The sequence below is a fragment of the Gorilla gorilla genome, chromosome 18 (genome assembly GCF_029281585.2).
Source record: "Gorilla gorilla gorilla isolate KB3781 chromosome 18, NHGRI_mGorGor1-v2.1_pri, whole genome shotgun sequence".
Classification (NCBI taxonomy): Eukaryota; Metazoa; Chordata; class Mammalia; order Primates; family Hominidae; genus Gorilla; species Gorilla gorilla.
In genome coordinates, this window is record NC_073242.2 from 100409957 (window position 1) to 100434990 (window position 25034).

The 25034-nt window shown below is 42.3% G+C and overlaps 1 protein-coding gene across 1 annotated transcript in view; it reads right to left on the reverse strand.

Moving 5' to 3' along the window:
* Positions 1-25034, reverse strand: part of HYDIN (HYDIN axonemal central pair apparatus protein) — a 421455-nt gene that overhangs the window by 148273 nt on the left and 248148 nt on the right. The window contains exons 29-39 of the mRNA XM_055366388.2: positions 23583-23760; positions 21107-21234; positions 17328-17461; positions 16727-16863; positions 16367-16494; positions 16023-16214; positions 15537-15686; positions 12719-12958; positions 6862-7030; positions 4094-4273; positions 1783-1956 (exon numbers count right to left, since the gene is read on the reverse strand). Of these exons, the coding sequence (XP_055222363.2) occupies positions 1783-1956; positions 4094-4273; positions 6862-7030; positions 12719-12958; positions 15537-15686; positions 16023-16214; positions 16367-16494; positions 16727-16863; positions 17328-17461; positions 21107-21234; positions 23583-23760 (1810 nt within the window). The remainder of the gene's footprint in view (positions 1-1782; positions 1957-4093; positions 4274-6861; positions 7031-12718; positions 12959-15536; positions 15687-16022; positions 16215-16366; positions 16495-16726; positions 16864-17327; positions 17462-21106; positions 21235-23582; positions 23761-25034) is intronic.

The window sequence follows — 25034 nt, forward strand, 5'->3', positions numbered from 1 at the left end:
CAGCATACAGTGCTGCAGTGAACATTCAAGCAGTTCATCTTGTCCACATCATTAATTATTTTTCCTAAGAAAATTTTAGAAGTAACATTGTCAGGTCAGAGTCTGCACATATATTTCTTTCTCTTTTTAAATAATTTAATGTCTTGGATTTTTTTCTCTAATATTTTAATATTTTTAAATTACGGAAAGAATACAATTCAAACAATTCAGAGATGTATACGTTCCAAATGAGGTGTCTTCCCTCTCCTTCTTAATCCCCTCTCTGAGGTCAGCAATTTAACATTTTGGGGATAATCCTTAAGTATATGGATTATAAACAAAAGAGTCTCTTATTGCCTTCAAAAGTTGTATGTTCTAACTTCACCACAAACAAAAGGGGAAAAATAACTTATATTGATCAGTCTGATTTTGACATAGGCTGTTAAGCTGTTCTTCATGAAGATTCTGTGAAAGCTGTAAGGTTCCATAAAAATGTCAGGCTTGTTATTACTGTAGTTCACACTCTAATAGGCTTTTCACCTGCAGATGAGAAGTGACTGAGCCTCCACTAGAACAGGGCTGGTGGCTCTTTCCAGGTCAGTGCCTTTTTGGTGTTAACTCTCCAGCTGTCTGCAGTTTCTATGGATCCATCAACCATCCTTCCGACATTCCTTTTAGTGCAACACTAAAATGGCCTGAGCCTCTGCAGGTGTGTTTGTGTAGGGGGTCTTCAAAACATTTCCAGTTATGTTCTTACTTGCCTTGTTTGATTTCTGCCTGTTGCCCACACATCTGGCCTTCTACTTTTTAGGTCCTGGTTTACAACTTCTCAAGGAAAGGTTCTTCAAAGGAAGGGGTAATGAATTGTGACATTTTTAGATTCCTGGACCTCTCAGTGATTAGAACATCAAAAATGCTCCATAAATGTTGTCTGTATGAATGATAGTAATTGGGTCAGAACAAGATTTCATGGCCCTTCGTCAAGTAAGCTGAAGCTAAGAGAGGTGGCAGGGCATCCTCCCAATATCCCTCTGCTCTGCTGCTTTCTAACTGGGTGACCTTGGGCAGATGTCCTTGAATTTCTCTGAACCTTAGCTTCCCATAAGGTAGGGGAAATCAAATTCTCTTTTCTGAGTGGTTACGAAGTTTAAATAGACAAATGGATGGGAAGGAGCTCTGTGAACTGCAAATTACTATACAAATAAGATTTTTTTTTTCCCCAATGTAGGTGATTCTGCTCCTTTGGGTTTATGGTGAAGTTAGCACATATAATTTTGGAGGTAATAAAGGATTCTTGTTAAAAAATCTTTTCTTTATCAAGGGCTCACCCCTTGACTGGTTTATGGTTAGGAAAATATTCCTTGAGAATATTTAGCATGTGATGGAAGTTTCTTTTCAATGAGGATTCACACTGCAGGTATGGTTATAATTGTGAATGCCAACAGTCATCATAGTAATAATAATGATAACATCAACAGCTTTTCATTTGAGTATTTACTATGTGCCAAGTATTGAGATAAGCATTTTATATAAATGTTCTCATTAAATTCTCATGACTACCCTATAAAATAGATAGCGTTAATACCACTTTACGGACAGGGAAACTGAGTACAGACAATTTAGTTAATTTTCCCAAAGGCACACAGCTATTAATGTATATTCACTACCCTATGCAGTTCCTCAAATAAAGTCACTAGTATTTGCCATGACCACACAGCTGATGTTGCCACTCTGGAAGCCGCAGAGTTTACAGAGAAGACATGGCACTGCTGGTCTTAACCTCCCCTCAGAATTGTTGCCTACCTGACAAGGGTGTCCCGTGAATGATAATGGCGATGCCTTTCCGGTTCTTGGCCAGGCGGCCTTCTGCAGAAATGTCAATGCCCAGGTGGCGAGCGATTGCTTTGCTCACTGGGTTGTTTTCCACCTCTCCAACTTCCTCCATGGAGTGGCTGTCAATGCTCTGAAGCTTGTCAGCTGCAAATTTAAAATATATGTGTGTGCACACATGGCATGCATGCTACCCAGCCGGAATTTACATGGGTACTGATGGAAATGGGAATGGATATTTCTTTTTAAATGCTGTTTTTTTAAATGGCAAATATTGCAGCAGTCCCCACTTGTAGTGTACGAGAAGGCCCTTTTGGGCTAATAATTTGTTTTTAGCTACTAAAATAAAAAAACAGATTTTTTGACCCCACTTTCATTTTGGGGAATCTCTCTTGCTGAAAAGTAGAAAGGACATTTGTGTGGAGAGGAGGATGGCTTACAGTGCAAAATATTAGAAACTAGTGAAATCTGCAGCATTAAGGGAAATGGCTGAATAAATGATGGTAAATTCATATTATGGAACCAATACACAGCAGCTATTAAAATGATGACTTCGGTATCACAGACTAGTCAACTATAGCCCACAGGCCAAATCTGTCCTGCTGCTTGTTTTCATAAATCAAGTTGTATTGGAACATAGCCACGTCCTTTGATTACATATTGTCTTTGTCATCACAGCCACCCTCCAAAGGCAGGGTTGAGTAGTTTCGGCAGAGACTGTATAGCCTTCAAAGCCCCAAATATTTACTATCTGGCCTTTTATGGGAAAAGTTTGCCAAACCTTGATTTATCAAATGCATTGGCCTAGAGGAACGTCTAGAAAAAAGCAAGCTGCAGGATCATATGTGTATTAATTGTAGGGTAGTGTGCAGCCAGATACATATAGTCATCCCAAATACATTCAGTGTTTTAATAACAAAACTAGGATGACACTCTGAATTTTGCTCTGTAACTTGCTTTTCACATAATATATCTTGGACATCTTTCCATTTACTTAAATACAGGTCTAGCTCATTCTGTTTTTCTTTTTTTTCTTGAGATGGCATCTCGCTCTGTTGCCAGGCTAGAGTGCAATGGCACAATCTTGGCTCACTGCAACCTCTGCCTCCCGGGTTCAAGTGATTCTCCTGCCTCAGCCTCCCAAGTAGCTGGGACTACAGGCATGTGCCACCATGCCCGGCTAATTTTTTGTATTTTTAGTACAGACAGGGTTTCATCGTGTTAGCCAGGATGGTCTCGAACTCCTGACCTCATGATCCACCTGCCTTGGCCTCCCAAAGTGCTGGAATTACAGGCGTGAGCCACCTTGCCCGGCCTAGCTCATTCTTTTTAAATAGCTGCTAAATAACTCCCACTGTATGGCTTTGTCACAATTTCACTAGTTCCCTACTGATGGGCATTTAGATGGTTTTCATGTTTTTTCATCCTAAGCATTGTGGTATGCTTTCTTCTCTGTGGGATGTCCAGGGTCAGCCCTGGAGGAGCCCAGGCATGGGGAGCAAAGTCAGGGTGTATGGGGTGGGGAGGGCTGCTCAGAGAGACCAGGAACCACTTGGGGGCCCATCAACATAGCCAGGGTGGATTAAATATGAGGCATGGAGCCAGAAATTTCTGTCTTTAATCTCAGTTTTGCCATTACATGTTCCTGACTTCATTTACTCACCTGGTTGATGAGGGCTATGAATGATGACTTAGCTCCCTAAAGATCTCCTGAGCCTCACCCATGATTCCTATTCTGGGGGTGGGCACAGGACAAGGTTGCTTATGCCTTATCATGGTTTATAATGACCAGCAAATGGCCCCCATGAACCCAGTTTCACTGAATCTAATTTTCTGAATATGGTTCCAACATCTTGTAAAACTTGGGGAAAATAAATGCCAGAAAATGGGGCCATAATGCTGGGAGGTCAAGAGAAGAGCTCTCTAATGGCCCAACTAGGGGGACACTGGGGAGAATGTCCCCCATCCCCATAATGTTTCTCTAAACACCTCCCAGTCTGCCGGAATCTTAGCAGGAAAGATTCAGGCCTTCATTTAGTCTAGTTAAAACACAAATTACTGTGCCAAGAATGTATTACATGCTAAGCTCATCAGCCAACTCTCAAGCTTGTATCCTACTGTGAGTGGCAGATCAGAGCTTCTCCGGAGGGCAGCTGTGGTGGGCAGGGCAGGATGGGCTAGGAGCCATACTAGGAGGCTTGGAGAAAGTGACAAGGTACTGAATATTGTCTTCCTATTTCTGCTTGGAGAGAACTAGTATCAAAACATTAAAATGCTCGGTTACTTTGGAAAATGATTTTTTCCAGGCTTTCCTCATCCTCCTCTTCCTCTAGGTAGGTTTTGGACTCGACCAACAGGGCATGCCATTCTTCCAGGTTGGATGTGACAGAGATCCCTCGGCTCAGCGATGTCCTCTTCGTGCTATTGGAGGTTCCCTGATCTGATGAGGTTATATCTTCCTCTTCTGCCAGGTAGCAAAGGATGAAAACACCAGGGGAAGAGTTGGGAGGGGGACAAGGGAGATGAAGGCAGAAAAGGAAAAAAAAGATGAAGAAGAGATTCACCATACGGGCTCCCATCACCCTGGACCATTCAACCCAAATAAACAAGAACTGCAGTCAGTCGGCTATTCCTCAGTCTCTCTGTGCACAGTGTTTCTACATTTTAACATTTGTTTAGCAACTAAAATTATACATTTGCTTAGAAAATGTGGAAAACTCAGAAGAGCCAAAAATGATGGAATTCAACTACAAAAAGAGTTGGCGATAGACAAAGAAATGGTGACAGAGAAATTGTACCAAATTTTATCATACCAGCACAGGAGAGCTGCAACCTCTCAGATTTTTAATTTTTAATTGTTTGAAACTAAGCTTGGGGTTATATTGTACATACTGATGTGTAGCCTGCTTTCCCTTTTAATTTATCATGACCATTTCCTGTGTCATTGTTAGGGACAGCTATCCTTTCGTTGGCCCAACACCTTCCTCATTGATTGCCCATTGTTCTATAGCATTTCAGGGGTGCAATGGGCTGTGACTGTATGAGGTGATCCCCCTCTACTACAGGGCAAGACATTCCCTTTGTCATACAAGGTAGAAATTGAGCCTGAGGGGTTGCAGCTCTCTCATGAATTGTGGTCCTGTGACTTGGGGCTGTGGGCCTTCCCTGGAAGGAAGGGAAGCAGAGAAGGATGATCTATAGCGTGAGAGCACAGCGAGTAGACAAAGCTCATCAGAGAGGCACTGGTGAGAAGCAGGGCGTGTGCCTTTCTGGGTTCCCTCTGCATCCACTGATCCTGGCTTAGATCACCTTCCATTGGGCCAGATGGGTAAGGGAGCCCGCAATCATGGTGTGTGAGGACAAGGGGAGCACCAAGGCCTTCTCTGCCTTTGGGAGGTCCTTTGTACATTGCAGCCCTTGCCGCCCTGCCTTGGGCTGCTGGGCAGTCTCTCTGATGGTGTGTCTCTCCTCACACTCTCTTCATGACTGTGAGCTCTCAAAGGTAGGGATTCATTGCGTTTTCTGATTTTTTTTTCCCCGGCACTTTTTTCACTAATTTTTTTTTCCCACCACTTTAGCTCAGTGCTTGCAACACAGTGGGTCCTTGTGATGGGCTTAATGGTGTCCTTTCCCAATTCATATGTGGAAGTCCTAACACCCGAGTATCTCAGAATGTGACTGCATTTGGAGATAGGACCTTTGAAAAGGTAATTAAGGTAAGATGAGGTCACATGGGTGGGTCCCAATCCAGTAGGACTGGTGTCCTTATGAGGAGAGGAGATTAGGACACAGACACACACAGAAGGAAGACCAGGTGAAGACACAGGGAGAAGACAGCCAACTGCAAGATGGGATTCAGAAGAAAGCAACCCTGCTGCCACTCAGCCTTGGACTTCTAGCCTTCAGATTTGGGAGAAAAGAAACTTCTGTTGGTTAGGCCACCCAGTGTGTGGTATTTGCAATGGCAGCCCTAGCAAACTCAAGGAACGTGACTAGGAGACGGGGTGGGTGGCAGCTGTCTTCTCTCATTTTCTCCTTTTAAGCCAAACTAGTGGTCTCTGATTAGCTTCTATTTCCTGGACAATGAGACAGGTCCAAGGGCAGCAAAAATAACTTCATTCAATCCATTAATGCATTCACTCACATAGCACCCATTTATTGGGCACTACTGGGTCTACTGCTGTTCCATGCACTAGTTTTACACATGGGGAATATTTGATCAATGCCTTTACGGGGACTTCTTGGCTAGTGGTGGAGGCAGTGTGAAGAAAATAATTACGTGTATGACTGTTACACAGATGAAAGCAAGTAAAAACAAGGTGGGTACATTTCTAGGATGAGGTTACAGAGAAGCAGGAAAGAGAAGATGCATCCTCATAAGTGACACAGTCCCACAAGTCAGCGAGGAACCTTTATGGCCAAGCACACAAGAGCCCCTGGGCAGATGATGGGATAACTCAGGGGTGGAGGGCCAGAAAGGGCACAATTCTGAGAGCACAGGACAGCTCTGCGATTGGAGTTTGGCCTGAGGACTATGGAGGGGCTCGTCTTGTGCTTGTGTGAATGCCCACCCCCTGCTTTTAGGGCACCAGTTTCTACCTTGTGTGACACATTACTTTGCCTTACCTAGGTCTACCCATAGGAAGCAGTGGTTACCATCATGGACTCTGGAGTCAGAGAGCCCTGGGCTGGAATCCTGATTCTGCCACTTAAAACTGTGGACCTGGCCTCTCTGCACTTCAGTTTCTCATCTGTACGTCCAAAGCCCTCAGCGTGGCATCCAGCAAGTGTTCTTCCATCTGTATTAGCTGTTTTTAGGTCATACTACCCCAATTGGGCCCTAGTGACAGCAGAATGTGTTCCAGCCTCTGCATCCATAAAATGGGGATAATGTGACCCATTTTGTAAGGGTTAGAAATAAAATACACAAGGCAGGCAGCACCTGCCTGGCACCTGGCAGGTACTCAGAAACAGGTTGGTCCCAGAGCAGGGGTAATTCAGAGGGGCAAAGGCAATGGTTAGCACGAGGTGTTCTCCACGTTGAGTTCTCACCATTCTCCTGTGCCAGATTCTCCAGATATTTCGCCCTCATCTGCTCCTCTTTTGACTTCTTTATCTCTTTGAAGTACTCGTACAGTTCTGGGGGCAGCTTCTCCCCAGGGTTGCGGGGAGGCAGCAGCAGGGTGTTGTAGGAATCATAGCCCTTCAGCTTCCGCAAGATCTGCTCGAGGGGAGAAAGGGAATCCTGTTGGTCTCGCTAGAAATCTCCCTGCAGCTCTAAGTGGGTCTGCTCACTGATTTTATAAAACTCCTGCTCCTGCCTGAGGCTGAGACTTGTACAAATACTTTCTGGATTTCAAAGAGTGGGGCCCTTTGGAGAGGTGTCAGAAGTAGGGCTGAGCTCTGAGCCTGTGGGGATACACGATCTTTATTTTGCTCCATTTCAGCCTGGGCATTTCACCTGTGGAAATATGTTTTCTTCTTGTTTTAAAACTAATATACACTCTTTTCCTTTTCTTCCCCATGACAAAATTTCAGAACTCCATTATCTACCTTGAGTGATAATTCATTCTTAAACAATATTGTGGTTAGCAATTTTACATTAAGCAAGGGTGTGGTCTCATAAACAGAGGATCCAGGGGAAAAAAAGAGGTAAAATAGTATTAAGTACGTATATGTGTGCACATGTGTGTGAATGTGTATTAGGGCTGCCAGATAAAATACAAGATGCCTAGTTAAATTTGAATTTCAGATAAACAATGAGTAACTTTTTAGTATAAATATGTCCAGTGTAATATTTGAGACATACTAAAAAATATTTGTTATTTATCTGAAATTCAAATTTAACTAGACAGCCTGTATTTTTTTCTCCTAAATCTGGCAATCCTAGTGTGTATGTGTATTTATAAGACACAGCAAAATTAAGTTTTAAAAAGCATTTACTTCTTCTACAACCTGATTTATTGGTATCAAAAATCTGTTTTGTTAGGTAACCCTTCTTCAGGATCCGCATTTTTAGTTATTTGAACACCACTGCTAATAAGCTCCATGTAAATATTTGAACACCACTGCTAATAAGCTCCATGTAAAATAAGATCCATGTAAATTCTAAAATTTACATGGAAGGGCAAAATTAAAGCATTAATGAAAAGGAATAGAAGAAGGGTATTGCCCTACCAGATGACAAGCCTTATCAGGAAGCTGTAGTAATAGACAGAGTGGCAATGATGCTGGGAAAGACACATTGACCACTGAAATAGAAGAGAAAGCTCAGAATTGACCCATTTATTTACGCAACTGTGATAAAGGATAGAGATGGCATAGAGAATCCGTGGGCAAAGGAGGCAATATGCCAAAGACTGGCTGATACAGGGCACAAAGGCCTGGCAAACAAGCAGCAACTGGGGCAACTCCAAAGGGCCAACCCAGCCCCAGAGCTTCCTGTGCGATTAGCTGAAGTCTCCGTTGCCATCTCATCACAGTTCATCTCCCTCCGCCCAACTCTGCTGTCCTATTCTTCACAGATGTTCCTGAGAGTGCCCCCAAGAAACCTCCCACATGCAAATCTCAAGTCTTAGATTGTGCCTTCCACAGAGCCTGACTCTTGATAGAAGGTGCTGTGCCAACAGAAGCCACTAAGGATCTCATAAATTCCTAATGAAAAGACTCTCCCCAAAGGGGCAGATTCCCATTCTGAGAAAAACTTCTGGGAGCAGACTGCAAACTAAGCAGGCTATCAACACTGGAAGTAAAGAAGACAGAAGATTCAAAGGCTGAGTGGGGGAGGGTCCAGAGGAAGCAGAACCCCCACTCAGCTAAGCCACCTTCGAATTTGTGACCCACAGAAAGCACGAGATGACAAATGTTTATTGTTTTAAGTTGGTAAGTTTGGGGCTGATTTGTTATGCAGCAAAAGATAACAAATACAGCGTTGGGCTTCATGGACAGGAATACCTTATGAGGAAACAATGGAGCAACATATTTAAAATAGTCAAGTGAAGAAAATGTAAGCCAAGAATATTGTATCTGATCTTCAAAAGTCACAGATAAATGGTTATGAATGTTTGAATACTCAGAGAATATCATTCCCATGATCCCTGCCTGAGAAATCCACCAGAGAATGAACTGTAGACAACCCAGAAGTGATTGGAGAAGCTCCATTGCAAGGATTGGTGTTGGGCATTCAATATGTCTTAGTGTAAAACTAAGACTCCATGATGGAAATTAAGTCCTGATACCTTAATACTATAAGCTCTGACAATATAGATAAAATACAAGTAGGAAATATGGGGGAAGGGTACATGAGATGACTACTCAGCTGGTATTAACTGGAAATAAAATCATTTTAAATTAGAGGATGGAAAGGGGAGAAGGAAAAAGAGATTACTAGCTAATTTTAATATTGCTCACAAGAGGGAATTAAGAGGCCATTTCAAAGAGCAGGGCACTAAGGTTATTAGACAAAGGTGTAGCTCAAGGTAGGGCAGCAGGGTGGGAGCATAAGATGTGGATTTGGGGGAGCTGCTGGAACACAGCACAGAGGCCTCACCATGCTTATGGATAATAGGACTCAGTAGCCTTACTGTTAGTAGGAATATTGATATTACTATTTTGAAGCTATTTTATTAATTTACTTATTTTATTTTATTTTGAGACAGGGTCTCACTCTGTCACCCAGGCTGGAGTGCAGTGGTATGATCTTGGTTTACTGCAGCCTCGACCTCCCAGGCTCAACTGAACTCCCACCTCAGCCCCTCGAGTAGCTGGAACTATAAGCATGTGTCACCATGTCCAGCTAAATTATTTTTTATTTTTTATTTTTTTTGAGACAGAGTCTCGCTCTGTCGCCCAGGCTGGAGTGCAGTGGCGCGATCACAGCTCACTGCAACCTCCGCCTCCTGGGTTCATGCCATTCCCCCGCCTCAGCCTCCTGAGTAGCTGGGACTACAGGCGCCTTCCACCACACCTGGCTAATTTTTTTTTTTGTATTTTTTAGTAGACACGGGGTTTCACCGTGTTAGCCAGGATGGTCTCGATCTCCTGACCTTGTGATCCACCCGCCTTGGCCTCCCAAAGAATTTTGTATTTTTTTTTGTAGAGATAGGATTTTGCTATGTTGCCCAGGCTGGGCTCAAAGTCAATCCTCAAGCAATCCTCCTGCCTTGGCCTCCCAAAATGCTAGGATTATAGGTGTGTACGACTGTGCCTGGCTAAATGTATATTTTATAAGATAAATTGATAAGTAAGTTTATATCCATGATTTTCAAGAGAAAGCAGAAACAAATGTATCATTGAAAAATTTAGATAAAATCCTATAATCTTAAATTGGAATTTGAAACATCATTATGTGTTATGATTTTTTTCCCCTCTTAAAAATCACATTTCCTAATTCTATTTACTAAAAAGACCTAGAAAGTCACAATCCAGTGGTCCAGACTGTGATCTCTAAATGCTATTTCATACTAAAAGGAACAAGGGCTCCTTGGAGAAATGATTGACTCCAAGTCTGGGCAGGAAATGAACCTGTCAAGTCTGGGACATCTTAGGAGTGTCCTCCCTGCCAGTGGGTAACAAGACTTCACCTCCCCCCAGATCTGTCAGTAAAGCCCATGTAGGGAGCCTGGACTTCCACGTCCATCTGGTGGTAAAGAAATGCCCCTCCTCCCCTCTGCTGGGGTGGTGTCAGCTGAGGTCTAGTGGGAGTCAGAACTTTTGTCATTACCCAGTGGTCCTGGGTAGTATGGCTACCCCTCTATTTTTCCATGCAGAGTCAGTGGAGTCCATGTGGAGAGTAGTAATAAGGCACTCCTGCCCCTCCCAGCCAGGAAGGTATCAATGGAGGCCTTGCGGAGAGCCAGAAATACCACTCCTGCCCAGCAGTAATGAAGAGCTCCTCCTACTGTTTGTCAAAGAAGGCCAAGGAGGGAACCTAGACTATTACCTGCATCTGGCAGTAAGAAGGCAGTGCCCCCTTCTCCTTGCCCAAGTCATTTCAGAAAAGGCCAGTTAAAACAAAATTTAAATAAGGTCCAGAGTCTCATAACATAATACCAAAAATGCCCAGGTTTTAACTAAAAATCCTTCATCATAGTAACAACCAGGAAAACTTCAGCTTGAATGACAAAAGAAAATGAATAGATATCAACTTCAAGGTAATAGTGATATTAGTTATCTTTCAAAGATTCTAAAGCAGCCATCATTGTAATGCTTTAGTGAACAATTATGAACATACTTGAAGCAAATAAAAAAAAGAAAGTCTTAGCAAAGAAACACAAGATATAAAAAAGAACCAAATGAAAATTTTAGAACATAAAAATATAGTTACCAAAATAAAAACTCAATATGTGGGCAGAATGAAATGGATGGAGAAGAAAATCAGCGAACTTGAAGATAAAATAATAGAAATGACTTACTCTGCATAACAGAGAAAATAGACTTAAAAAAAAGAAAAGAGCCTCAAAGAACTGTAAAACTGTAACAAAACAAAATATGAGTGTCATTTGAGCCCTGGAAGGAGAGTAGAAAGAGCATGAGGCTGAAAAAGGTACTTGAATAATGCCTGAAAAATTTCCAAATTGGAAAGAAGATAAAGATCAACAGATTCAAGAAACTCAGCAAATCCCAAAATCAATAAACCAAAGAAATTTATGCCAAGACACATTATAGTCAAACTTCTGTAAACTAAGACACAGAAAAATTCCTGAAAGCAGTGAGAGAGAGATGAAATCTTCCCTACAGAGGAAAAAAAATAATTCAAATGACATTGGATTTCTCATTAGACCATGGAGGCCAGAAGAAAGTGGCATATATTTCAAGGGATGAAAGAACTGTCAGCTCAGAATTCTATATCCAGTGAGCAAATCCTTCAAGGATGAGAGGGGAAGTCAAGGCATTCTCAGATGAAGGAAAACTAAGAAATTTCTATCAGCAGGCATACCCTAACAACAGAGCTAAAGGTAGCTCTCTAAACAGAAAGTTAATAATAAAAGAAGAAATCTTGGCGTATCAGAAAGGAAGAAAGAACAGAAAGAGTAAAAAGAGAGACAAATATACATTTTCTCTTTCCTCTGGGGTCTTCAAATGTATGTTTGACAGTTGAAACAATAATTATAGTGCTAGCTAATATAAGAAAAATATTTAAGACAGTTATATTAAAAATCGGAAGGCTGAAGGGAGTTAAATGGAGGAAAGTTTTCTAAATTACACTAGAATTGCTAAAATGTCAATACCAGTGATTGACATTTAATCATTGACAGTCAACGATTATAATGTTATGTATAGATAATGTAATACCTACAGCAATAACTAAAGGAGCTATACAAAGAGATACACCCAAAAAACACTCTGGGTAAATAAAAATGGAATTTTAAATAATGTTGAAGCAACTGATAGGAAAGTAGGAAAAAGTAAACAAAAAATTCCTGAAAGCAAAAAATTCCAAAAAACAATAAAACATGCAATGGCAGACTTAAGTCCTCAAATAGCAATAACTACACTAAATGTAAACTAAATAAATATATCAACTAAAGTCTAAATATATCAACTAAAGTTAGAGACTGACAGCATATTTTTTAAAATGACCCAATTACATGCTGTCTACAAGTAACTCAACTTCAAATACAATGATATTGACAAGTTGCTACATACGGTTCTTTACTGTTGGAATTTTAACCATGAACATGCATTAGCTTTTCAATTAGTTGCTTAAAATGTCTAGGATTTTACTCAGGTCAAGGGAAGTAGGTCAGAAAAGGCTATAGGGAAGTAATCACTAAATTGACAAGGAAGAATTCAAGGGGAAAAAGATGGGAAAGGCCAGGAGGATGTTATTGCATGCAGAGAAAAGAGCATGAGTACATAGCAGGGCCCAGCATGTGTAGAAAAACAGTTTGGTTTGACTTCTGCTCACCTTTTCTTCTATGAGATACTGCTGATCAAATTCTAAGGAATAAAACTCAATGGGGAAGTTGCAGGGATTCTTCACTATCACCTCGGCCTCGTCTCCAGGTGCACAAAGTAGCAGTGGCCCCAGATCCAGGACTGAAGGACTAAATTCCAGGCGTGGCTCTAGACCTTGCCCACGTGCCAGCAGGGTAAGCTTTTGAGCACTCTGGGCAATCTGAAACACCAGGGTTTGGCTGTAGAATTTCTGGAAAACATAAAAACAAAACAAGCATCTGAATTTATTTCCATTACATGTCATGTAAAACAAAACACCGCTGAGGGGAAAAAACTTATCTATTTAGATTAAGGGAGAAAACTTATTATAAAATTGCATAAGAGTAATTTATATTACCGAATTAACATAAGTACTGGGTATTTAGCATGCCAAGCATTGTACCAAGTGCTAGATATCAAATAAATTCTGGGTATCTAGCATTCCAGCACTTGTATCAAGTGCTTCATCGTTTGTAGCAAGCCCTCTGAGTATCACTTTCACATCCCTCAAATCTTCCAGTGTGCTCAAACTTCCAGCTGCCACTGTCTGCATCTCTGGGCCTGAAGGTTCTCATTTCATGGACCCTGCTGTCCTTGGGCAGGGGAGGGCAGGGCAAAAATGCCAGGGAAATGATACCATCTGGAATTAGTTATTAAGCAATGACTCTGGGGATTTACGGTAAAAAGACCCCAGCTCCCTTGCTCCTGAGGAGTGATGATTCTGAAGTGTGTACTTTGTGTATTTTCCCAGAGTTTCGCAGAATGCCAGAGCTGGGGCATTCAGTTCATCAGATACAATTACAACCAGATACTGGTTAATAGTGATATCATAACTACTCACATGTTTTCTCAAAATGGTACCCAAATCTACATTGCATCCCATAGTTCCTAGTCTGATTTCACTGGGGAACCTATTAAACATGCAGATCCTCAGATTCCATCCCTAGAAATCCTGACTCTGTAGGGGCAGAGTAAGGCTGGGATTCAGCATTTTTAACCAGATGCCTAGGTTATTCTGGTATAGCTGGACTTGTGGCTTGGTTTGAGAGGAAATTACGCAAATCACAATCTGAAGACCTCCTATCTTAGCTTGAAGGGGAAAAAGCAAATGGATGGAATGTATACAGACATATACACAGAAATATCTATTTCTGGACACAAAAAGATAAATTACTGGCTAAGAAGGGTTTCTCTATAGTTATGGGCTTAGTACCTTATGATTCAAACTTCCGTATTTTAATTGCTCCTTATGGAAATCTTTCTAAAACATTTCATTCATTTTCTTGAACATGTTATCATGCCTAAGAATTGTTGGTGTGGATGTCACTGATTTCTTGGTGCTGCTGATGTTGATGATGATGCAGATACATGGATCGTATGGGTTGCAGGGCTAACCAATTCCTTGTATACAGCTAATAAATTTCTCTCTTAATTGGTGGAAACATTTTACTAACTTTGACCAATTCCAGCTCAACATTCATGAAACTGCTTGAACAAATCTATTTTTTTTACTATATTTCCCTCATTAAGTAATGGAAAAAAAATCCACAATCTTGAGTAAACCCTTTGAAAATTTTAAGACTCTTTAAGAATGACAAACATATTACTAATTTTCTTTTAAATGGACTGGGAAGATTTTGATAATGATAAAAACATGGGTTTTATTTTAGAATGAGATAGGAAGTCATTTGCTTTTTCTCTTTCTCACTGAAGGTGCTTAAGCATTTCCTCAAAGCGATTACAAGGAAAATGGGAGTTAACCATAGCTCTTCTATAAAACACAAATCAATTTTTCTTTTAAAATAACAGAATAGCGAAAAATATATTTCCCAAGTGCCTTAGGCTTTGAGTAAAAGTCTTTACAGTGCAACCTCTTGAGATTCTCTGGTTCGAGGATTTTATTAATTTTATTATGTTCCTGGTCAGAAGTAGCTTTGAGTTGATTATGTTCACAAAAGAAACATTTATGAGGCTCCGGGAGGCCATCTACTGGGACGTACTTTTCACGACTACTGATGATAATAGTTAATAGTTATTGAGAGATTTACTTACATAGAGCAGCACACTGTGTACTTTATTCAATACTGTGCATTTAATCTTCAAAATGACCTTAGGAGGTAGTCATTACAGGTTGACAATAAGTTATCTGAAACCCAGGGGCCAGATACTTTCAAATTCAGATTTTTCAAATAGTAAACACAGTGCATATACCCTATGTTACCTAATACCCTCAGCAGGGTCTGGGGCAGGTCCCCTGTAATCAAACACATTAACAGTTGTTGGCAATGTTTGACTCTGAAAACTAAGTGGTAAAATAAAGGTTAAATGGTGTCATGTCAGTTCAGATGAGATTTTTCTGCCAAATGAGTTTTAGTGCGAAGCTTATGAAATCTCAAACCCCCCACCCCCAGTTTTGGATCTTACTGGGTTTCAGAATTTCAATAAGGACTTCTGATATGCAACATTACTATTTTTTCTTTTATCTATGAGTGAACTGAGACTGAATGAGGCTAAGTAATTTCCTCAAAGACACATAGCATGTAAGTGTGCAGAGGCAGAACGCTACTAACCCAGGCCTTCTGATAAAAACTGATGTGTTAGTCCGATGATTCCAGACCACCAGGCCACACAGCTCCTATGTGAACCAGAAGTGCTTGAGATGCCATATTCAGAAAAGCAAGGCACAGGTCACTCGAAGCTTCCCTTGAGACCCAAACAAGCATGGACTTTGAGTAAAGCTCAAAGAGGTCCAGAGAATCTAAATGAAGCCACATTTCTTTAAAGCTCACCTCTTCTTTTGGCATGAATTTCACTTGCACGTTGGACTTCTCACCAGGATCCAAGACTCCAGAAATGGGCTGGATTTCGAAGATCCTTGTCTTTGGCTTTAATTCAGCACGTAGTTTCTGTCTTAAGTACTTCGGCATGTGTTTCTCCAGCTGGTTTATAAATATTAGAGAATTAGATCATCTTCTATGGAAAATGAGCTCATTCACCTTCCACTCACACAACCCACATTTCCTGAGTACCTCTCAGGTGTCAGGGAATGTGTAGATACTAGAGGTGCAAAGATGAATAAGACATTCCACCCGACAGCATGGCCTGATAGGACCTCAAGCGCTGGGCTAAGGGCCCAGGTTTTATTCAGGAGGCAATGGTTGCCACTGAAAGTCTTTGAGCAGGAGATTGAAATGATGAGCGCCAAGACCTAGAGTTACAAATCTGGCTGCAATGGAGATGGAGAAAGGAGGACCAATGGGCCACAGCTCGTTTACCTTGTCAACAGGCTTTTGGCTCTGGACGAACCATTCACAAGGGACTTGGAGATGATTGGAAAGCTGAATAGTTTCCACCAGGCACTGTCCACACTGAATTGTGGCAAAGTCCACTTTTCCACGAGAGAGAGTCATGGTTGGAATGGTCACCTTGGCTTGGAGACAGATGTGAACTGTTGGCCCTCCAACCACCTAGAGAGGGTATAAACTGCAGTTATCATGTGTCATGGGGTTGGGGAAAGGAAGAATCATGGCTCTGACATAGTAACTGGATTATCCCAGGGGCCATCAGCCAGCAGAGCTGGAAACCTGCAGGTCCGGGTGGGCCCAGCGGTGCCTTGTACCTTGATGGGCAGAATGACTTCTTTGCTTCCAACAGGAAGATTGGCCCCCTGTGGGTCAAATCTCACTTCAAATATTTCCGTTTCACAATGAGGCAGATTCTTTACACGATCTAGCTCAGTACTGAATCCTGGACCAAGAAAAAAAAAATTTCTTCATGGAAAAGAGAAACAGCAAACAAGAGCTGCTCTAGAGAAAGCCCCCACTGGGTCAGAATGACTGCTCAAAGGATCACTGAATAGCCCAAGAATCCTTTTAGCTGATCCCAGAGGCACAAATGCTGCTCCAGGAGGACAGTACTGATGGGTTCCTTGCGAGAAATGACCAAGTGCAATAGGAAAGGGTCTCCCCAGCCTGGGTACCTGTCTCATGAAGGACACGCTTGTCTGCATGGAATGACACTGGAAAGTGACTGGTGTTGATGATCTTGATGATGTGGGTTCGGACTTCGCCAAGGATGATGTAGCCAAAGTCCAGGATGTACTCTGGTAGCTGGATTCTGAAATGGTTAATAGACCTTACTAGTCACTTTCAAACCTGGAAGGCTACTTTTCCAAAAGTGAGTGAATCTGATTTTTTTTTCTACCTCCTGTGCACAGTTTTATTCTCCAGAGTGGAGAACAACCAATGGCTACCCAAACGGAGACTAGAAACAACGTTAACTCCCCCAGAGATTCACACCACTGTTTTGGCCATTATCTCAGAACATGTTCAGCATGGGCCCTTATGGACCTGAAGTGAAGCCTGTCCATTAGACATAGCTGTAATGTTCTCACTCTAAGAGGCAGAAACCTGCCCAGTTGGCTTGATGCTAGGGGATGGCGGGTAAGTGAGGAGAGAGGATTTCATTGCGAGATGATCAGCCAGTGTTTCAGGGAGTGTGCTGCATGAGGCAGCACTGCTTGCTCTGCTACACTCTGAAACAAGCACAGCACAGAAAGGCAGTCACTGGAAACCACTCACTTGGCCAGTTTGCGGCGACTCCGATGGCTGAAGCAGGGGTCATCCATAGGATCAGGGGTGGTTGTTTTCTGATGTTCTAGGACATAGCTTTGGACTATAAGTCTTTCTACCTCCATCTGGAGATGAGCACTTACCTGAAGCAAGAGGGAAGAGCAAGTCAGCAAATTCTTTAGGAACATGCATTCTCAACAGGGACAATATCACCCCTAAAGAGGCAAAAATTAGTTCTTGGAGGGTGGTGGAAAATATCTTAAATATTACAATGGTTTGCGGCCCCCAAAGAGCCACAGAACATAAACAGATACACGGTATGTTTAAAGCATTACATTTTTCCTGGGAAGGGCGTGGGGAGGGTAAGCAAATCGGTATATCCACACCATGGAATACTCAGCAGTAAAAGGGAATGAATTATTGAGGTGCATAACTTGAATGGATTACAAGGGCATTATGTGGAATGAAAAAAGCCAATCTCAAAAGGCGATGTGCTGTATGATTCCATTTATATAACATTCTTGAAATAACAAAAGGCTCAAGATGGAGAACAGATGAGTGGCTGCCAGAGGTAAGGGACAGGGAGAGAGGGGTGGATGTGGTTATAACCTGGGCACATGTAAGGCCAAACACAAATGGAAAATGAGGCTTAGTTCTCCTTGTTGAAAATAAGGGAAGAGACTTCTCTTCCTCCCCTTAGAGTATTTAGTTTAGAACATTTGTAATTTTAAGTTCTTTGAAATGTTATAGCTTTGAAATGTAGATAAATCCTTTTAAAAGTGAAATAAGCCTCTTGCCAGCTTTAGGAGCCAGAAGTGTCTTTCTCAAGGACCTGGGAACCATCTCTTTGACACGTAATCAACAAGAAAGGTGAAGTCCCTACTCCCAGTTTCTGTGAGAGGATGGGAGCCTAGCTTCCATGGGGCCCTGCGAGAAAGACAAGTTTGTTTTTCCTTTGGATAAAGCCAATTAGCTAACACAGTTGGTCACCTCAATTACCATGTCGATTTAGGATAAACTATGTGTGACAAATGATGGTGTAAAGTCCTCTTACTTGAGACTAGCTATTTTTTACTCTGAGAACAGGAATGAAAAGGCTTGGATCTGGTTGGCTCTATAGGAGGGGCAGACTTCCTTCTGTCTTTGCAATCTCTCAGCAGATTGCCTGTGATGGGCATCACATTCTGGTTTAATGCTTATTCAATAATAAAATTGTTTTCTTTCTCTTCTACCTTTGTGGATAGATTTTCTGGGTTGGAGGGAGATTTTGTTTTTAATTTTATTTCCCCAAGAAGCACGAGGAATCTTGGTGGTAATGGAATAGTTCTGGATCTTAATTGTGGTGGTGGGTTCACAAATCTACATGTGATAAAATTGCACAGAACTACACCATACACATACACACATGCATGTAAAAGTGGTGAAATCTGAATAAGCTCCGTGGCTTGTACAAATGTCAATTTCATGGATGTGATGTTGTACTATAGTTATACGAGACGTTACTGCTGGGAAAACCCTTTTTTTTTCAATTCCCTGTAAATATATTATTTCAAAATAAAAAGTTAAAAAGTATATGTCAAACTATTCAAGGAGATTCCATTTTGTATATAATGAATAAAAATATTTCATGGGGAATATTAGGAAAAAAGGTCTAAAATGGATTTTTAGGGAGTGATAATGGAAAAGGTTGAGAAATACTGTTTGAAAAGGGCTAATCCTTAAGTCTAAGGCCCAGCAGGGAAGGTTAATGTGTGCCATGGCCCACAGTAAGGCACAGGAGGTGAGAGTGGAAGTGTGATAAACTGGGAGAGGAGCAGCGTCTGCTGACAGCCTTCCCAGTTGTCTGGATTCTAGAGCAGCAAAGCCAACTCTGTGCTTGGCTCCTGAGCCATGAGTGGTCCACCCTGCCCTACTCAAGGGAACTAGCTTGGCTCTGCACGTACCATCATATTCACAGAAACCCCACCCCACTGCTCTCCTAGGCTTTGATAAGGTGCAGCCTGGGAACCCAATAAGCAGGTGGAGACACATCATTGCTTCCAGTGGGCAGCCCGGGGCTGGCAGGAGAAGGCAGAGGCTAAGAGCACCATCTTAGCAGCTGGGCAGGCCTGGTTTCAAATCCTAGCTCTGTGCTTGCCTTGGGACATGCACTTCACTTCTGTAAAACTAAAATTTAGATGACAGCGGCACCATTCTCCCCCCACCCTCACTGTGGGAGGATTTAACAAGATAACAGTACAGGTTAACAGTATGGCACAGGCTTAGTATAAGAGTCCAATAAATGGTAACTGATGTTATTAATTATGATCATCCTTGGTGCTAAGGTTCACTGTTAGCATCTTGTACTTGAACCAGCCTTCTGCAAAACAAATAATCCCCGGTGGGCTTTGGTGCTTCCAGTCTCCCCCATGACACCTTTCTCCCCCACATTAGAGCCCCCTCTTAACCAACCTAAGGGCTCTCTAGCCACATATATGATTCTTCCTTAGAACAATATTCGCATGCACATTTGCATTTGGAAAGAACAGCATGGGGGATGGCAGCTGTCAGGGTCAGGAATAGACTTTTAAAACAGGACTTTCAGGGGTGATGAGGGAGGATATATTGGGATTTTGTCTTCCTATCCCAGCCTTTATTTACAAGCTGAGAAGCTCTCTCCTCCAGAGACCCTCGCTTGGCTCCCACCTCTGTGGCACCACATGCTCCTGACTTTTCCAGAATCTTTTGGCCACCCCTCTCCCCCACTCAGATGCTGGGGTATTTTGGGGCTACATTCTGAATCTGCCTTTTTTCCTGCTCACTAGACATACTTCCTAGGGAATCTCCCCATTTCCTGTGATTGCAATGATCAGCTGATGACTCTCAAGCCATCTTCTCCAACCTCTCTCTCTCCCTGAGATGCCCAGCGGTGGCTCCGGTTCCCTACTGGCTGCTCTACGCAGATGATGCACAGAAATCTCACATTCGGTAGCCACGGGAAGCAGCTGAACTCCTTTCCCTTCCCTCCCCTCCCACCAAGACCTCGCTTCTCCTCCTGAGTTGCCTGTCTCAGTCCCCCTCCTTACCTCGTCATCCAAAAAAGACTTAGAGGTCCCCTCCACCCCATGCCCATATCCAATCAATCCCTAAGTCTTGACCATTCCACTTCTGGAATATTCCTTGAACCCACCCAGTTCGCCCTGTCCCCACTGTCATCACCATTGCTTACAGCACCACCATCTCTCACCTAGAATTACTCCATCAGCTTAAAAAAATTGTAGAGATGGAGTTTCACCATGTTGTCCAGGCTGGTCTCAAATTCCTGGCCTCAGGCCATCCTTGGCTTCCCAAAGTACTGGGATTATAGGAGTGGGCCACTGCACCTGGCCCTCCGTCAGCTTCTAAAAAAACTGATCTCTCGAATCTACTCTCATCATCCCCAAGTTCCTGTCCCCTCAAAGCTCCACATGGCAGCCAGAGGGATCTCTTAAAGATGCAAAGTCGATTGGGCCACACCTCTCGTTGCCCTCAGGATGAAGTCCAAAAACCTTAATAGATCAGCCATCTGATACCTCACCTCCTGGGCTCATCTTGCCTCTCCTAGCTTCTTGATTCTTTGCCTTATCTCTGTCTTTCTCCTTTCTGTACCTCAGAGACCATGTCCTTGCCCCTGGGCTTCTGCACACAGTGCCCTTCTGCACACACACCCCACACACTGTGCACACAGTGCCCTCTGCACACAACTCCTATGCACTCTGCATGCACCACCCTCCTGCACAGGCGTCCCGTGCAGGCTGGAGCTGTCTTACCTCAGCAGGCTCGTCTTCTGGCACTTCCTCAGTTATTATGTCAAAGTGATCGAGCGTTTCACATTTGTTATACTCTTTGTCTGTGTTTTTCCTGGCTTGATTCAAGAACATTTCATACTTTTCATTTGCTGTACCAGGGTGGGGAGTGGGGGTTGGAAGGAGAGCAGAATCAGGAAGGCCAGAAAAATATGAATGATGTCGCAAACACAGACCCTCAGCTCCTGGTAAGGTGGGAAGGGAAGTGGACTTTTGGATACTTCGTCTGCCCTGCTTTCCCTGCTTCAGAGGGTGAGGTGATTTGAGAGTTGAATCTGTATTAGAGACCTCACTGAGTTCAATGAGATTATGCTTTAGTGAAGGACTGGCTGATTCTCCAGAACTTGAAGTTAGTTACATTCGAAGCCACTCATAGGGTGACCCACTTGATCCTGGCTTGCTTGGGGTTTTCTTGGTTCTAGCACTTAAACCCCTACACCCTGGAGCTCTCCCAGTGCTGGACAAACCCAGACAGCCAGTCACCCTTTAAGTCACTTTTTATGTTTATTAAATCTCAATTAACAAAAGATATGTTTGGGTCAAGTTGTTTTAATTAACACTAAATATGCCACAGTAGCCTGAATCAGGGAGGGTAGGTAATCGGTGGAGAGATTCCCACCCGAATTTACCACTACGCCAGTGCAAATTCAAATACTTTGAAAGGCAAAGGTAGGAAAGTCATTTAAAATGCCTACTATAGGCCAGGTGTGGTGGCTCACGCCTGTAATCCTAGCACTTCGGGAGGTTGAGGGTGGGCAGATTGCCTGAGCTCAGGAGTTCAAGACCAGCCTGGGCAACATGGCAAAACCCCGTCTCTACAAAAAATTAGCTGGGCATGGTGGTGTGTGGCTGTAATCCCAGCTACTGGGGAGCCTGAGGCATGAGAATCGCTTGAGCCCTGGAGGTGGAGGTTGCAGTGAGCTGAGACCCCGTCACTGAACTCCAGCCTGGGTGACAGAGCAAGACTCTGTATCAAAAAAAAAAAAAAAAAAAAAGCCTATTATAAAACAATAGGAAATGCTGTGAGTGTAGTGAACTGGAGAACAGAAGACCCAACTAATGGTGTTCAAATTTAAATTATTTTAAAGCCCTTACTGGCCAAACCATGTCTACTGCCCTGATGAGGCCAGCTGGGTGCCCAGTTTCAACCGTATGGCAAAGGTTTTCCTTCCTGAAATTATATGTGGAGCTGGAGTAACCCTCATCTGGCTGGAACTCTAGATACGAGAGTGTAACATGGTCTTAGCATTAGTGACATTTATTGCCAGGCATTGTGGCTCAACACCTGTAATCTTAGTGCTTTGGCAGGCTGAGATGGGAGGATCACTTGAGACCAGGAATGTAAGACTAGCCTGGGTAACAAAGTGAGATCCTATCTTAAAAAAAAAAAAATTAAAAAATTAGCCAGGCATGGCAGTGCACATCTGTAGTCCCAGCTACTCAAGAAGCTGAAGCGGGAAGATCCCCTGAGCCTAAGAGTTAAGATTACAGTGAGCTCTGATTGCACCACTGTATTTCAGCCTGGGTAACAGAGCGAGACCTTTTTAAAATAGAGACAGGGTCTTGCCTATATATATATATAAATATAAATATAAATATATATATTTATATATATATGCAAGTTTTCAGGGAGCAGACAATTAGAATTCAGTGGATGATTATGAACAGGAGAGTTAGTAACTTCAGGGAATGGGGTAACAGGAAAGGCTGGGTGGGAGGACTTAGTCTGAAGCTTTTTAGGGAAAGGAGATTTCAAGGAGCTTGAATAGAGATTCATAAAGAGTGAGAGGTTTCCCTGATCCATCGTCCTGTACCTGATATCAGGAAGAAAGAGCCAGAGACAGTCTATGGCTAAAAGGGCTGCTCAGCTGAGGTTCGGAATCTCCCAAGACAGAAATATTCTGGTACAAAAGGATAGTCCTGGGGGCCAGATGTAACTGGGAAATGTAAGTGGGAAGACAATTATTCAAGTCTAATTTAGCCTTCACCCTGTGTAATACCAAAATAAGGGCTCAGAATCTGTGTCCGCCTTTCTGTGCAGTTTATACTTTGAGAATTCTACTCCTGGAAGCTCATTAGCTCTTACCTTCCCAGTGGCATCTAGGAGAATGTCACAGGGAAAGGACAGCTCGGGGAAAGACTGGGGCCAGAAGGAAAGTGCATGGGGGGAGGAAAAGCTTTTGGAGGTAAATTTCCTGATCCCTCTGTCAGTAATTCAATAATGGCCAAATTGGCCAGGGTTCTTCATTTGGGGGCTGCCATAGACGATTTCTTGTCTCAGTAAACTCAGGTCACCAATTTGGCAATTGCAGAAAAACGTGGAAGAGAACCACAGGGGATTTCCAAGCAAATAAAGTAAGTAGCCAGCAATCTTCCAATAAGCAAAGCTAAAATGCTTGTTTTGTCCCCAGTGGGGAACTACTCCAGTGTGAAGTAGTACCTGTGAGGTTCCTGGGGAGATCAAGGCAGATTTGGGGAAAGATTCCCTCTCCACTCAGAGTGATATTTTCTGGGTCCAGGTGGGCGATCTGTATCTGGAAACTCCTTTTAAAGACCTCAGGTACTCCAGGTAGGTAGTAAACTTTTAATACCTGCTCTTGATGTGAACTGATAAAGCCCTACGCGGTAGAAAGACCAGAAAAGGGAAAACGAATGTGCTGCAGTACAGGTTCAACTCATTAAATTACTTAAAACAACAACAACAATGACAAAGTAAACCTAAAAAAAGAAGGAAAGGAGTAAGAGATTTAATGAAATGAGTGCAAAGAAACAGAAGAGGTTCGTAAATCCACAAACTGGTTCTTTGAAAAAAGACGAATAAAATACACAAAACTGGCAAGACTGATTAAGAAGATAAGGAGAAAAGTCACCAAAAATGCAAAAAGAAAAATGGTTCGGCCGGGCGTGGTGGCTCACGCCTGTAATCTCAGCACTTTGGGAGGCTGAGGTGGGCGGATCACGAGGTCAGGAGATCGAGACTATCCTGGCTAACATGGTAAAACCCTGTCTCTGCTAAAAATACAAAAAATTAGCCAGGCATGGTGGCGGGCACCTGTAGTCCCAGCTACTCGGGAGGCTGAGGCAGGAGAATGGCGTGAACCCGGGAGGCGGAGCTTGCAGTGAGCCGAGATCGCGCCACTGCACTCCAACCTGAGCGACAGAGCGAGACTCCGTCTCAAAAAAAAAAAAAAAGAAAAAAAAAGAAAAATCGTTCATAAATATATAGTAAAATAGTACATAAATCATATACAATTATGAGAAAACTTTACATCAATATATTAAAACATTTTTGTGAAATTAACAATTTCCTAGAAAAATATGAATAACAAAACTCAAAAACCTTAGAGTGATCTGTATCCTATACAGAAGCTGAAAAATGAAGACAATTACCCTGACAAAGGAATATATGGCATTGGATGCAAGTTCTGCTACTCCTTCAAAAACAGATAATCACTTCAGTTTATGAGCCATTCAGGAAATAGAAGAGAGAGAAATGCCCATTTATTTATTCTGATATCCAAACTGATCAAATGCAGCATGAAGAAGGAAATTTATGAACCAACGATCACTTAACAAAGGTGCAAAAATTGTAAGTAAAATGTTAGCTGAGTGAATCCAGCAATATATATATATATATATATATATATATATTTAAATGCAGATGGTAGCATATAGAGTGTTTTTCATCTTCCTTTTCTTTTCATTTTACCTAACAATATATTTTACGATTAATTCAATATTAGTACATCTAGAGCTGCTCCATCCTTTTTAGTTGCTACATATTATTCCATTACATAGTTGTAACATATTTTTAAAAACTAGTTTCCTACTGATAGACATTTAGTTTGTTTCTGGTCTTTTGCTATTGCCATTACAGATTATATAGGAAATA